The sequence below is a fragment of the Populus nigra genome, chromosome 9 (assembly GCF_951802175.1).
Source record: "Populus nigra chromosome 9, ddPopNigr1.1, whole genome shotgun sequence".
Lineage (NCBI taxonomy): Eukaryota > Viridiplantae > Streptophyta > Magnoliopsida > Malpighiales > Salicaceae > Populus > Populus nigra.
In genome coordinates this window covers 4,108,776-4,125,486 of record NC_084860.1, presented here as the reverse complement: position 1 = coordinate 4,125,486, position 16,711 = coordinate 4,108,776, and the positions used below count along the sequence as shown (strand labels likewise).

Genomic DNA, 16,711 nt, shown 5'->3' with positions numbered 1-16,711 from the left:
TATGTTTGAACTCTTAGCAAATATTGACGGAAAAACAAAATCAAGCTTCAAACAAATCAACATCATTTATATGCATAACATGCAATTTGAATGGAATCCATTTTAAAAATGGACAAACGACTCAAGTTAGAATTTGGAAATCCAATTCAACCATAAATCAGGGACCAAATCAAGAATGTATTTATAATAGGGGGCATATTTGAGGTTCACCCTTAATTTACCTCCCCAACGGAATTGATCTCGTTAGAAACAGATGTGAAAGCTTATGCCATGCATTCATGACAAGAGAATGAAGACTTGCGTGCTTTTCATTTAAAAGCTGTTCCGATACAGAGACATAGTTTAGATTGGATGAGTTCTTCGTCGTTCACAAAATTGGCTGTGGGACAATCTGATTTCATGCCATGGATGAACCCATTTGGCACAGAGAAAGTAGTCTCAAGATAAAGCTTTTCTTTTTCCAAAGTTACACGCCATGGATGAACCCATTTGGCACAGAGGAAATAGTATCGAGCTAAAGCTTTTATTTTCCAAATTTACCTACCAGGTACTAGGCAGTGCACCCTCTTTCCCACCTATAATCTCACTCTTGAACATCGGACGTCTGGTTGTATTCTCAACACTGCAACAACGGAGATTTGAAACCAACCACATTACACGTCTGCTTCGATTGCATGTTTAGAGGTGATTGTAATTATCATCCCACGTTTTAGTGCCTAAGCAGCGAGTGGAGACAAAATCAGTAAGAAGAGTGCATCTCTCCTAGACTCCTACTGTCATAGCATGTATGTTCGACCTCCCTTTTCTCCCGCATTCCAATTGTACTATGTGGATACTCTGATGCTAGGTACTTTCCATATATCACTACAGAACTAGATTTCACTTCTGCAGAGTGGAAAGGCAACTAAGTTGCTCATAAAAGTGCATACTCTTTAGATGCTGACATGACAAAAATACATACTCGTTTTAATGCAGAACAAGACAGACAGACAGACAGACAGACAATACTAAGCTCACACTAGGAGTTCATAATACAACTACACTCTGCTACTCATGGGAGCTTCTCCATCAGACCAAATATGGAAAAATTCTCCTGGTTATTTCAAGCTAAAGGTTCTCCTTTTGAATCTCAGTTGCTAGATTGGCGGAGCTCAGGTCGCACAAAGTCAGCATCTGCTGGCACGGAAATGTCAACTGTGGGTCTTAATTGGGCACAGACTTCAACGGCTCCATGCACTGGATCTGAAAAGAAGTTGCTGATGAGGTCACGGTTGATGGGAGTACTGTTGTCTACCGCTACCAAGGCCTGCTGGGTGAGGATGTAGTCAAAACGAGGAGCCCATTTCCTTGATCCCAATCTTGCTGTGGTTGAGCAGTTATCAACCATAAAAGAAACTCCACGGGCATGCATAAATGGATTCAAGGAATCCACAGATTCAATCAGACTTTCATTAATGATCTCAGAGTAAGAATGGCCTTTCTTCCTCAATATTTCAATCTGGAAAGAAGCAATAGATATTAGACAGCAGAAAAGCGAAAAACAATAGAGCACCAACTACTATGAGCTTCTTTCTCCAGTTTCACCAGGTGAAACTTAAATTAGATTTCACAGAAAGAAATTAATCATTCATTCGTGTTCAAATTCATAAATCAAACAAGCCCAGCTTCTATGAATACAAAATTCAAGTAAATACCATGCTTTCACAGTATTCAACATTTTGTTGTCCTAACATACTCAGAACAAGAGCAAAGTACCTGAGCCATCATTAGTGCCACATAGACACCAGCAGTGAATGGATGCAATGGACCTAAGTCCCCAGCTGGCCGGGCAGCCCGGACTCGCTCACCAACCTTCCACATGCGTGTCTGATCAATTTTACCCATTGGAAAAGCTGGTAGACCTTCCTTTTCCTGTAAAAGGAATAGCACATCACAATAAAACAAGCTTCAAGTCTCTTCATCTATGGGAACAAAGAGATCATAACTTCAACATAGATGTAAAAGAAGATATCAGTTCCCAAATTCCAAGTTAAAAAATAGTTTCCATAGCATTTCAGTATGGTGGGCGCAACAGAAAGAGTGAACATACATAAAAGCGACGTCCAGCCAGGACAACACTGCGAATCTCACTTCCAGAGGCTACATCTTCATAGCACTCATACAAGATGTCCATGCAGGGATAAAACGAGGCACTGTAAGCAGTCTCGAATTCCTTTTTGCCTTCTGCAGACAAGGAATTGTAAACAGCCAGCATGCCCTGTTGAAACAAAGAAATGAAATCAATTAGGCTACTGATCCCTGGCTTCACTGATTAAATAAATTGACGCAGACAACTGTTTGGTAGCAGGAGAGTCTGAATTTATTATGCACCTTGGTTGATATGGTCCTTGATATGGTTCCAGTAATGCACTCAACAGTATTCTTGTAGGCCTCATCTTCACTCATTCCATTTTCAGTGTACCGTCTAAACAAGGACTCCACAATTCCATGAACAGCACCAAGCAAAATGCCTGCAAACCAATAAAGAAAAGTCAGGTATCAAGCAAGAAAAGTAGCAAAATAATAACAGAATAAGGAATAAGGAACTAAACTCACCCCTCTCCCCAAAGATATCACTCTTGTATTCCTGCTCTAGTGTAGTGGCAAATGTGAAAGGTGAACCAAGGGCAACAGACCATCCCAAGGCAACATCAGTGGCTCTACCATCAACATCCTGTACACAGAAAAGAATAAAAATATGAAGAGTTAGTGAAATGAAATAACCCCTAATTAAAACAGATGGATCTTTTGTGTGTGCGCGCGTGTGTAGGGGCAGGGGCAGGGGCAGAAAGAACCTGGTGGACTGCGAAACTGGAATTAATTCCAGCACCATTGACCTCTTTGCCTTGAACATAGAGTCTCCTCACAGAAGGACCCATTCCCTTGGGGCAAACAGCAATGACACTGATGTTCTTTGGAAAATCAAGTCCCGTTGACTGCAAATGCCCAAGAAGAAATCCATGGGAAAGCCCAAGAATGCTGTTTGGCTTCATGTGAGAGAAGACTTTCTCATAGTTATCTGCCTGTTGCAAGAGATGAAACTGTAATTGTAAAGAGGAAAACATTGACAGACACAAGACAGAAAATGTAATAGGTAATCATCAACCACAAAAAAATAAGGAACTATATGTGACAGCCCATAAACTACAAAAGTGTTGTTTCATTGACTTGAAAAAAAAAGATTTACTCTTAAAAACTTGATAGCTTTCACCATCCCTCTAGTTTACCAAAAAGTACAGGACAAAAAAAGATAGCCAAAAAAACAGCTACAGATGATGTTCTCGGGAAGAAAAAAGCTGAAGCATTGTCATTCCCTTCCTAATTCACCATATCACCTCGATACAAAATATTTACCACATGCAGAGCACTTAAGAGCAGTCCCCAAGACATGATTATGAAATTAACTTCCCAAAAGTGTTTGCTTGAAGATTCTGGGTCATACTCGTTGTAAAAAACCAACTGTCATCTTATCCTCACATACAAAACAGAATGTCAAAGGAGAAGATGCACATTTGACTACTTTTTCACTATATTGCAAGGATTACATAAAAAGGGTAATGAGAAACAGAATGGAGTAGCTTTATAGACATGCTAGATCTTTCTCTGGCTTATTTTTCCACACAACGAAGAACCGGTATGTTACATATCAAATTTTATACATTTTTATTTTTACCAAAACCTCCAAACCCACTAATTAAAAGAAAACAAAAAACAGGAAAACACAAAGAAACAATCTTAAAATTGGAACCAAAAATCTTCAGAAGTACAAACGCAAACAGAACTAATAAACAAACCTGTGCAGCATCAGAAATCAGTAGCAATACTAGATCGCTGCCAGAAACGGTTTCCCATATATCACCTAGAGTCCCATTTTCTTCTGTAAAACCAGCACCACGAGCTTCAGCAAAGGAACGAGAGCCCTTCCTCAATCCAATCTGCATCATTCAAAGCAGCAATACAAATATACAGCCAAGAAAATCAATCAAACAAGCTTTTTGCTAAACAGCTACCTAGAACAGAACATAAGAACAAAGTGCAAATTACCTTGACTTTAATATCAGACTTTGCTTCAGCAAGAGAATCCCTCAGATTCTGAGCTTGAGCAGGACCCTAAGAGGAACAAGGGATCATTGTTTAGCAACTAATGTTAAGCATTCCAAACTAAAGCACATAAAAAATCATTGATTATCTAGCAAAAGTCAGATAATGGCATAAATGATGTGTACAAGTTTTGCACAAATATAGCCAATTTATACAAATCCAATACTTCAAATTTAAGGCAACTTACACAAAAACTAAAATTAACAAAAAAAAACATAAAGAACAGAGAATATTCACCTGGGAACCCCAACCGATAACGCCAATCTGCTTAATCCCCTTAAATGCATCAGGCAGCAGGTGGAACAAATCCCTCCCTCCTCTCACAATGTACTACACAAAATCCACAAAACAACACTATCAATAACCATAACAACATAATACAGCATATAAAACCTCTCTTTACCACTCTAAAAAACAACACAGCAAAAAAAAATCTTATCTTTCTTAACCAAGTCAAAATACTCAAGATCTTATTTACATTCAAACTGAAAATTAGAAAATAAATCCAACATAAAGTAAATACCTCATCGTGACCAGCAAGAGAGACCTTCTCCTTCTTAAACACAGAGGTCTCAAAATCAAGAGAGATCATGGGTTTCACACTGGGAACCGACGAGACCATCTTAGCACCCAAAACTCCAGCAGAGATGTTACCACTGCTGGCTTTGAGTGGTTTGAAGGTCTTAGAAGAGAGTGATGATGAAAACCCTAAATTGCTGTTACATAGCAGCGATCTTGAAGATGCAGGCTTTAGGGTTTTTGAAGGGGTTGGAGTGGTGAGGGTATTGGAGAAGGATGTAGCCGCCGCCATCTGTTTTCAGTGAGAGAGTTGGAGAAGGGAAATGTGGAGAAGAGGAGCAGAGTTCTAAAATGACTTCGCTTTTAAATGCTGGTTCGTATGCTGGTTCGTGTGGACGTGTGGTGTGTGGTGTGTGGACTGGTGTGTGGTGTGAACAGTCCTTTGCTTCTTTTTTTTATTATTCAGAATTTTCCTTCTTGAATTTTTATTTTTATTTTTTCAGGCTATTATTTTCCATATATTTTATTATGCTGTCTTTCATATACGTAAGTTGGATTGTTTTTTATTTAAGTAAAATCATTAATTGTGTTTGGTTTTATGTTTTTAATTTGATTTCTTATTTAAATTTAATCATGTTTTCTCTAAATTTGTTTTATTAACCCAACATTTGACTTCTATCAAGTCTCAATGTTGAATATGAATGCTAATTGTGTATGTTTTTTTTTCAAGTAATTTTTATTCATGAAATTAATTTTTATTTTTATCTATATATGATTTATACCAGCAAATAAATAATTTTATAAGATACATTAAAAATGATTTTTAATTACAAACTTGATGGGAAAAAAACTCTATAATTGACATTACCTATTTAGCTTTTTCTTTAAGATTGATTTTCGTCTATTTTATTTAGAAATATCGAACCATTTTTTTTTATCTTTAGGGAACTTTGAGAAAGTAACTTTTTTATTATTTTAGATTTATTCAACTTTTTAAATTTTATTAAATATAAAACATAATTGACATAATCCATCTATTTTACATATTTTTAAAGATAATTTATATGATGCTATGTGTATTACTTGAATATATAAAAGGTATCTCATCAAGGAAAAATTATCTTACTCTTTTATAGTTTAGTTGTTTTTTCACTTTATTTTTTATAATTTTCTTTTTTTATGTTGATATAAAGTATTATGCAGTAAATTCTAAAATAATAAAGACAGAGTAAAAAATTATAATTAAACTATAAAAGGACCAAAGTAATTTTTCCTAAAAGTATTTAGCAATACCATGTAAACATGCATTAGTTATTTGATCTACGCTTTACTTACCATGAATTGTATACTTGTTTTTCAGCAAAAAAATAATTAATGTGCAAGCTTTTTCAATGTATTTAAAAAGCAATTGAGATCATAAATTGAGAAATTTGTGCATGTATTAAATTAAATAAATTAAGAATTATCCATGAATTATGTCAATAAATACAAAAAAAAAATTGTGTTGGATAATTTTTTTTATGGGAAAGGATAAACATGTAGGTTTTGTTAGCGTACTTTAACATAAAAAAAATATAAATATAAAAAAAATTGATACTTATATATAACAAATAAAATGAGGATTATATACGTTAATGAATACAAAAAAAGTTGTTAATGTAACATCGCGTGTAGAATATCAAGTTAATTTTTAAATTAGTATAAAAAATATAATAATGTTGCAAGTGCATTTCACTGTATTATAATTCTCTTAACTTAAAAAATAAAAACAATATTTATGCTAAATGAAAGTTAAAATAATTACTTTCTTACATGTAACAATTTTTTTGTTGTATAATTAAATAATTTTTTAAAAGCTCATTACATGAAACAATCAAATATCTTAATATTAATACATATCTCTATTTGTCAGCTCAATCTTTGGTTTGTAGCAAAAACAATTTTCAAATTGAAATTGCTGAAAAAATTCTTCAATATAAGTCAAGCGTTCTACTATATGGAGTTGACAAATTGGGTCTGACAACCCTGTTTAGTGCCAAACCCAAGTGAGGTTTAACACCCATGCATGTTCGTCAGACCCAAGAAAATTGAGTCTAGAATATCTGTCAAACCCAAAGCTTTTGGATTTGACATGGTTGTTAAACCAAATTCTCTTGGGTTTGGCAGCCATGCAAGACCCAAGCGCCAGACTCAAAAGCTTTGGGTCTTGCATGGTTGACACATCCAAGAGCCGGACCCAAGGTTCTTAGGTCTGTATTGGATGTTAGACCCAATTCACTTGAGTCTTGCATGATTATCAGACCCAAGATGCTTAAAACATTCTCTATATACTAAATATCTTTTTTATATTTTTTAAAAAAGTTGATATTGACCTTCTGCAGAGCACGGGCTAATATACTAGTAACAACTAAAATGACTAGTCTTCAACTATTTTTTAATCTTTAACGGGATAGGTAAAAGGGATGTTAAAATCCCTTTTGTCCTACATTTTTCTTTTTAAATAAAGCTGTAAAATAGAGAGAAATTTTTTTTTATCCCTTTAAACTTCCATTTTCCCATTTCCATGTAAAATACAAAACAACTTGTTAAAACATCATTTTCTTATCATAATAACACATGAGAAAAAAAATTACATTATTTAAAATATTATATTGATAATTTGGCTATTTTAAATGGCTTTTACCATGCTCTTCTAAAGCTAAACAATGTTATAGTATTTGATTATTGTTTCGAAACAAAAAAGATAGAGATAATGAAGACATAAAAGAAAATAAAACATAATTGTGTTTGGTAGTTGTGTACAAGATAAATTGATTGTCTCTGTATTGTATTTGGTTATGGGGGACAAGATATAATCAAATATAAAAAAATATATTTTACCCTTAATATGTATTATTGCCAAACTTATATATTTAAAAAAATAATTAGATATTATTTTTTAACTTTACTTTATATTAAGTGTTGAAATTAATAATATTATAACAACCCTGATTATAAAACTAGGGTTTAAATTGGTTAGAATTTAAAAAAAAACAGAGTATGGATTAACTTGACCTGACTCAGTTAAAAACCCAAGTTAAACTGGGATAAAACACGAGTAAAAATCTTGTTGACTTTTTTAATTTTTTTTTCAAAACAAGTTGTTTTAATTTTTTTTTAATATTAGAATAACCCGGTTATAAAACCATGACTGACCTAGCAAATTGACTCAGAATCAAACTGGCATGAGGCTTGGACTTGTCTGAATTTAAGAAAAAAATAAAGCATGAATTGACTCGACTTGACCCGGTAAAAATCCAAGTTAAACTGGGATAAAACACGGGTTAAAAAATTGTTGACTTTTTTTAATTTTTTTTGTCAAAACAAATTGCTTTGATTATTTAAATTTCTTTTTGGGTCAACTAAGTTGACCTTCCTAATATATGACTTGAACTTTGTTTCGGGCTGACTTTCGGGGTCAACCAGGTTTTAAATCTATGATGATAACCATTTTTATTCATATGTTATCTCGGGTCAACTCGGGTTGACCCACCTAACTTGTGACTTGGGTTTGGTTTTGGTTGACCCTGAGTCCAATTTTAAAACTATAACAATAATAACTTTTATCCTTATATTGACTCATGTCAACTCAAGTTGACCTACCTAATCCATGACTTAGGTCTTGTCTCGTGTTGACCTTCGAATCGAGTTTTAAATTATGATAATAACTATTTTTATTCTTATGTTGACTTAGGTTAACCCCGATTGACCTTCGTGACATGTGACTAGATCATTACTCCGAGTCAGCTTCTGAATCAAGTTTTAAAATTATGATAATAATCACTCTTGTTCTTATGTTAATCTAGGTCAATGATGAACCCCATTCGTGACTTGAACCTTATTTCGGATCGACCCCCGAATTGATTTTTAAAAATATAATAATAACCTTTTGTATTATTATGTGGATTCAGGTCAACCTATGAATCAAATTTTAAAACTATAATAATAACCTTTTTTTATTTTTATATCAAGTTAGGTCAACTCGACATATGACTAGGGCCTCAATTAGTAACTTGAGCTTTGTCTCTGATTGACCCTTGAGTTGGGATTTAAAACTATGATAATAATCATTTTTATCCTTAAATATCTTAGTTGGATAGTTTTGGAATCGAGAGTTTTTTACAACGAAAATTTAGAAATAAAAAATATTGTCTTTAGAAACATGTTTTCTCTGTACCTTTTATTCTAAAAATACAAATATTCACTCCAAAATTATCCACAAAACAAATTTATTTTTATATTTATCTCTTCAGCCAAACACATTTCTATCTCTACCGTTCCTGTCTCTTCTTTCTTCGAACAGTAACCAGACACTACCACTTGAACCATGTTACTTATCACTGTCTAAGGGAATGTTAAACTTAGGGAGGTTAAAGGTATTTTGTTGAAAAATTCAAAAATTATTAAAACTAAATTTATGTTTATCCTCTCTGTCCATTGCTAAACTCATCGAACAACAAGTCGTTATACTTATTAAACCAGGACCAAACAAATGACACTTACAGGATAACCTCCTTAAAAACCTCTATTTCACATATGCATTTTAAAAGGATGTTTAAGAGTGTGATAACGGTTGCAGTTCAAAATATTTTTCACTTAGAAATGTATTAAAATAATATTTTTTAAATATTTTTAACATCAGCATATCAAAACAATTTAAAAACATAAAAAAATAATTTTAAACAAAAAAAAATATTCAAATTTTAAAAAAATATAGTTTTAACTGCATTTCCAAACACTACCTAAAACCCCACTACCACAATCACTATCATCCATGGCCGAGAGACGGTGGTTCCACCATGCTCTACCTCTCCTTTACTCAAACCCCACCACCTCTCATCCTTGGTTTCTCTCAAATCCCTCCTCACTCCCAAGCCCCTAAAACAATTTCTGTACATGGACCCTGTTGGGGAATTCCGGCACCCCATGCGCGGACCGACGATGTTCTGATAGTTGCTCAATGGAGGGTTAAGCACACTGACACAATATTTTATGTGGTTCGGCAAATTGCCTACATCCACGGGAGAGAGTCCATATTATTTAGGGATAGAGAAATGATACAATAAATACATGGAGGAGGATCACTCAACTCCCAGCTCACACACTCTGCTGCATATGGCAGCAGCTCCTCTTTCTCTTCACTTCACGTTTTCCCTCACTCTCACAACTCTCACATTTTTCTCTCACATAATGTCTCTATTTATAGGCATTTCATGACAGCTTTTCTTGCTTTGTTGTCAACATTGATGGCTGCCAACTCCTACTCTTCTTCAACAAAGGTGGCTGCCAACTCCTCATCTTCTTCAACAAAGGTGGCTGCCAATAGTCAATGGTTGGTGTTGTCCATTTGCTGCACATGCAATGGCAACAACCCAACAATCACCCCCTTTGCCATTCATGTGGGGCAACTGTCCTCTTACTTCTTCAGCACAGGCTTGCATCTTGCAGCTCTTCCAAGCTTACCATTCCGAGAGCGTCTTCGACCAAGTTTACAGGTACTCGCCAAACCTTTCATTCATCAGAGTCACCAAAGCACACCTTTTCTCACACAAAAGGATCACTACAACCAGATGGTCTCCCACATCACATCTGAAGAGTGTTAACGCTTGTCTCTGGAACACAACATTCCCCTTCGAGCGTATCAACCATGCTCGGTCCGGAATGATTCATCAAGCCTTACATCAAGGCTTACAACACCCCCTCAAACGGAAATTTCTATTTCCAAGTGCGACAGTCATTATCTGAGTATCTCAATATGATCACGAGCTCACCACTCTTCCAAGAGTCTACTCATCCAGGAGTTGCGCCTGCCCTCTGTTCCACCCTAGGAACCACGACTTACTTCTCCATGAGTCTCTCGCTCTTAGTCATAAGAGTCCAGGTAGCTCTCCACCTTTAACCATGGGGGCAACCCATTAAAGGTTGATCCATATCTGTCTTCATACTCTGAGTGTTATAATGCCATTACCGAGCTCACCACCTTGACAAGAGTCAACTCGTTCTCGGAACCTGCGCATGCCATTCTGCTTCTTCATAGCAGCCGCGTCTTAATGCCCCATAAGTCACACACTTATTGTCCAAGGCAAATGTCTTCTAGCTCATTGATCTTTAGCATGAGGGCAATATCCATGAAAGTCAATTATGCATTTGTCTTCATACTCATCATAGCCACTTCATTGGCTATCTATACACCTGTCCACTTATATCTAGCCATCACATTGGTTCTGGGGTTGTTCTGAACTGGGCTCATATCGTGGCCCACACACCTTCTCCTTAGGTGTCTCCGCTCGTCGTCATGCGGCGGTCTGAAATAGGGTTCCTATCATGGCCCTCACACATTTTCTAAGGCGTCTTCGCCCGTTGTCATGGGGTGATCTGATCTTGGGCTCATATCAAGGCCCTCACACCTTCTCTAAGGCGTCTTCGCCCGTTGTCATGGGGCGGTCGCATCCTCCTTCAGCTGAGATGCTTTAAAGTGGCTCTAAAATTCTCTACCACTATGTGCACTATGGGAGAGATTACTGCCACTGATTACATAGAAAGAGAAACTTGCGATATACTCCTCGCAATCCTCCACCTCAATTTCTATGTTTGGAGAGCTTCTATGTCTTTCTGCTTGACAGCTCCACCTACACCAACTCTCTTCGGTGTCTTCGCCTTTCGTCATAGGCGGTCGCCTTTTATCACAGGCGTTTGCACCCCTTTAATTAGGTGCCTCTGCAACAGCTCTCTTTCCATCCTTGTATGCATTGGAAAGGTCTTCGCCTGTTGTCTTCATCAAGAGCATAAGAGACTTCATGTTGTACAAACTTTAACAGTCTCTGCTCTGAGCTTCATCTGGGAACTCTTCTTCTCCTTGCACCTGTTGTCTCATTACAGTACCTTGTTGGATCCTACGGGTACTCCAACATAATCTTCATGTGCAATCGTGCAATTTCTGTTCTCCAGGTTTCTCCCTATTCTTTGCTTATGTTTGACGGCAGCTCTTCCTGTCACAACATCTGTCCAAGTCAAAATAGGGTGTCAATCTTTATCCCTTGCTGTATTTCTCTTCCATTATCAGGGTCTTTATCAATTCTCCCCTCGAGAAATCACAATCACCGAATCTAACTTCTTTGGAGAAATCACCACTCCATCAGATCCTTGATCATACGGAACCCAACTGTTCCATTGTGCCATCATCCTGCTAGTCTTCAACTGTTTCATTACAAACTGCTATATATACGAAAATAGTACCGTATGGATAATCCTTCCACTAAGCAAGTTCCCAGGAAAGATTGGAGGGGTCACACTGGTCCCACTTAAAACCCAATCTCCTAGACAGAACTTCTTAGGCCATATCTATCCATCGTACTGTCTTTCCGTATATACAACCATTTGCTAGCTTTGTCCCGGCATTCCTTTACAAGTGATCTGGAATATACTGGTTTAATACATGATTTCTCAACATCTGGCGAGACTACCAGTTCTTAGATTCGTCAAGATTGGTCTTCGTCAATTTCCACTCTTTACCTCAAATTATCCACATGATCGGGTGTCTAGAGTGTCCCAATTTTGCCTTCCTTCAAGGCAGTTCAAATTCTCCCCACTTAGCAGTTCAGCACATGTAATTGGGTAAACATGTGCACCTTCTTCTTCTTCTCTTCAACGACTACCATGATGACCTTCAGATGCCTCCTGATCGGGTAATCTCTCTTTAATAATTCACCACCACCACTTTTGGTCTCAAATCTCAACGATCGGACCATACCATTGCATCCGGAATGATCAAATTAGCTGGAAACAAGTCTGAAATCGTCCAAATCGCATTTCAGACGGCTAAGATTTGATCAAAACAATTCTGGCCTGATCAACGGCTCAGATTCAATCTCAGATCCGGTTGCACGTAGACTCTGCTACACAGAATCTTATCCCTCGGCTCGGCTCCACAACGGCTCGGCTCAACTAGGCTCGAGGCTGGTGACGTGGCAGGTGGGTCCCACTATGCTGACGTGTCTGCTGACTGGACGCTAACATGACATGCTGACTGTGTATGCTGACATCATGATGACGTCATCCTTATCCGGGTCTGGCACGTGGGTCTGGTCGTCTGGTATTCGGGTCGGCTTATCCGGGTGGAGAAGACGCGTGTGACGCGTGGCGCGCGTCTGGGCACGTGGGCAGTCTCCTCACCAGCGCGTGACGACGCGTGAGGACGATTTCGACGTCCGATTTCAACGCGGTTTTCAACAGTGGCTTCGTCTCTTCCTCCTCTACATAGTGGTATGGTCAAAACACAATTTTAACAACTTTTATTTTTGAGCAATATCAAACACCACTTAAACCATATGCTCTGATACCAATTGTTGGGGAATTTCGGCACCCCATACGCGGACCGGCGGTGTTCTAATAGTTGCTCAATGGAGGGTTAAGCACACTGACACAATATTTTACGTGGTTCGGCAAATCGCCTCCATCCACGGGAGAGAGTCCATATTATTTAGGGATAGAGAAATGATACAATAAATACATGGAGGAGGATCACTCAACTCCCAGCTCACACACTCTGCTGCATATGGCAGCAGGGCTGCTGCCCATGGCAGCAACTCCTCTTTCTCTTCACTTCATGTTTTCCCTCACTCTCACAACTCTCACATTTTGCTCTCACATAATATCTCTATTTATAGGCATTTCATGGCAGCTCTTCTTGCTTTGTTGTCAACATTGATGGCTGCCAACTCCTCCTCTTCTTCAACAAAGGTGGCTGCCAATAGTCAATGGTTGGTGTTGTCCATTTGCTGCACATGCAATGGCAACAACCCAACAGACCCCACCTTGTTTCATACTCACGATTTCTCTTCAAGTTCTCGTGAAGATAGCAAAAATGAAGAAGACGATGATGAATAAGGAGAAGAAGAAGAACTGAAGAAGATTATGTTAGTGAAGATAGCAAAAATTTGAAGTGTGTTTTTTCTGATGTGAAATTTTTGTTTTTGAAGTTTATATTAGCTTATTTGTACTTACTACTATAGCCAAAACAATTTGTCAGCACAATATTGTCCTTAATAGAGTAATTTCTAAGGATTAAATCAATTATTCCTTGTTGTAATTTCTTGGATTTGTTATTTTCTAAGGACACACTCCTGCGTTGTGATTTCTTTATAATGGCTTTTGTGCTCAGATGACAATTGATATACAGTATAATAATTGCAAAAAGAGTGTAAGTTTCGATTTCTTGTTTATTCTGATTAGGCAGACTCGCTAATTACATTATGTGTGTCTTGTCTGGAAGTATTGGTTCTTAAAAGCTTGCCTGTTTTTATCCCTAGTTTAGCCGATAGACTTCAACATTGCTCTAAAACAGTTGGCTGGGTTGTGTACAGAAGGGTGTCATATGCACTATGTCTGGCATTCTTTCTTTCTCTTTCTCTTTTTATGCTACTGTGTTTGCTTGAAATGCAATATGCCAAACCTACATGATGATATCTGAAAAACATCAACTTCATGTTTCTAGTGTCTAGTGATGTTCTAGTAATGTTGTCCACAAGTGAATGTTTTTTCTGTAATTGAAGACCGTAATACCATTGAGGGCTGCAGAGTTGAAGTTAAAAGAATGGCCAGCAGCTGCAATGAAAAGTGTACGGAAGGGTCATTCAAGTTTTATTCTGCCACAAATAATTGAATTTTGTGTTCGGTTAGTACTTTCAAGGATTGTTTCTTATGCTCGTTTCAGACAATTATGGAACTCTGAAAGTTGTTTTTTTTAGTTTAATATGTCTATTTGGACCAGCTTTTAAAAATTGTTTTTTTAAATACTAGTGTGGTTTAAGGTTTTTTCAAGACTCTCAAGGGTGTGTATGGACAAAAGAAAGAACAAAGGAGTTGAAAGAAACTAAGATTATTTCCTGCACATGTTTGGATGATACAGAGGGTAGAGATGAAGGAAATGCATAATTTCTTTTGCTTCCAAAAAAATGAGCAAGTGTACTTCGACTTTAGTTTTATTATTAAGAAAAACTCTAGAAATCATGGGAGTTTTACTGTAGCTTAAGATAAAGTTTAATGTGTACTGCTACAGTAATTTTTTTTTTTGTCCTTGAGTAGAAAAAGATAAAGCCCTAAGGGTTTGAGAGTGCTTTAGTCTTTTTCATCAGCCAATTAGACATTAAAAAATTCTACATGAGCGTTTGTTTTTTTAAATTATTCAGACAACACAATAAAAATATTTTTTTACCCTTAAAATCAATAAAATTTAAAATTGTTGATTAACAGCTTTCTTGATTTTTCATAAACTTCTTAACAATAAAAATACTTATTTGGCTCCAGGGTTGAAAAATTGTTGGGCTGCTAGAAAAGGGTTTTTGGAGTTTTCAAATATTCATATAAAATGAAATTACATCTTTAACTTTGAAAAAGACAAAAAAAATATTTTTTCTTTTAGTCTTTCAATTACAATTTCTCATATGTTTTGTTACTGGATAAAGGTTTTTTGGAGTTGTCAATTTTTTCTTTCAATTACAATTTTTCATATGTTTTTTTTCATTTTGGTCCTTATTTGTTTTAATTTTTTTTCTTGGCATTTTTGTTGATTTTTTTGTTTTCAATTTCATCATTCAATTAATTTTTTTTTCAATTTGACCTTCATTCTTTTGATTTGTTTTTCTTTTTATTAAAGCTATTTTTCAATTCAATTTAACTCTCAATTTGAACATTTTTATCCCTCAAATTATTATTTTTCACCCCCATATTTTAGATCTTTTTATGTAATTAATTTTGTTTATTTCATCTTTCGATATTGGAGATTCGGCGTCGTTCTGCATTAGTTTTTCTTAAATACTGATTTTGTGATTATTTTCAAGTTTCTTCTATGACTTTATCTCAATTTCATGATTCAAGTCACAAGTTTTGCATGCCTTTTTTAAATATAAGTTTTTTTAGTTGTTCCATTTCTGTTTAATTTTTCAAGATATTATTTTAATTCACATATAATTTATTTTTTGTTTTCTACAAATAAAGTTTATTTTTCAAAATAAAAAATATTCGTTTTTAAATAATATTATTGATGTGTTTGGCCTTGCTTAATATTTTTTATGGTGTGTTTAGTTTCATTTGTATTTATCTTTTAAGTTATGAGTTTTTAAGGGTATGAATATATCTTGTATTGATTTAAATAAGTAAGTTCAGTAAACACAATTAGGTAAGTGTCTTATTTTACGTGATTGAATATCTTGATCTATATTCATTTCTAATTTTTTTTGTTATTGTTAACGACATTTTTTATCACATAAAATACTATTGATTTATTTAATCAAATGTTTGTATAGGTTTTTCAATTTATACTTTATATTTTTATATATAAAAATATATATTAAAATAACCACTACTAAAAAATATAGTAATTAGCAACTAACTACTCCGTTGCAAATAAAACTAAAATCCGTTGCCAAAACAATTTAGCAATGGATTCAGCAACAACAAATATCGGATGCAGATTTATCGTTGCTGATTTTTCAGCAATAAATTTGTTCATTGCTGATTTCACAGCAATAAAAATTCTGATGCTTACAATCAGCAATGGATAATCCGATGCTCACAAACCAGCAACAGATTTTCCGTTGCATATATTAGCAACAAAAAATCTGTTGCTGGTTTTGTGAATCAGCAACGGATTTTTCGTTGTTGATTGATGAATTATTTACGATCAGCAACGGAAAATCAGTTGCTGACTATATTATTTTTATTAAATTAATTTTTTTTATTTATCAAAATGACTTTTAATTCGTTTAATTAATTATTTATGAACATTTTAAAAGTTGTAGAATATATATAACCAACATAAATTAATATTAAAAATAAATGTATCACTCATAAAAAATGGAATAAAAATAATATTCATAGTATAAAAATTTAGTTAAACTTGCATTAATACAAATAAGTCGAAATACAATAAATAAAATAAATAAAAGATACAATCATGGTGCTAGTTGCGGAGACGAACCATGATATTGTGGATCGACACAAGATGAATCAGGGT

The 16,711-nt window shown here is 35.4% G+C and overlaps 1 protein-coding gene across 1 annotated transcript; it reads right to left on the bottom strand.

Moving 5' to 3' along the window:
- Nucleotides 1–859: 859 nt before the first annotated feature.
- Nucleotides 860–5,021, bottom strand: LOC133703422 (ketol-acid reductoisomerase, chloroplastic). The gene is made up of 10 exons (XM_062127911.1): nt 4,664–5,021; nt 4,378–4,470; nt 4,084–4,149; nt 3,834–3,974; nt 2,835–3,062; nt 2,596–2,713; nt 2,371–2,510; nt 2,090–2,257; nt 1,756–1,911; nt 860–1,498 (listed from the first exon to the last, which is right to left on the bottom strand). The coding sequence occupies exons 1-10, from the start codon at nt 4,949–4,951 to the stop codon at nt 1,130–1,132; spliced, it is 1,767 nt and encodes a 588-aa protein (XP_061983895.1). The 5' UTR covers nt 4,952–5,021; the 3' UTR covers nt 860–1,129.
- Between the last annotated feature and the right edge of the window lie 11,690 nt (nt 5,022–16,711).

Excerpts from the sequence above, each read along its gene's own strand:
- LOC133703422 (XM_062127911.1), bottom strand. The coding sequence starts at position 4,951 with ATGGCGGCGGCTACATCCTTCTCCAATACCCTCACCACTCCAACCCCT. Across the intron at positions 4,471-4,663 it reads CTCTTGCTGGTCACGATGAG|TACATTGTGAGAGGAGGGAG; the intron begins GTATTTACTTTA and ends GATTTTGTGTAG. Across the intron at positions 2,258-2,370 it reads CAAGGACCATATCAACCAAG|GGCATGCTGGCTGTTTACAA; the intron begins GTGCATAATAAA and ends TTGTTTCAACAG.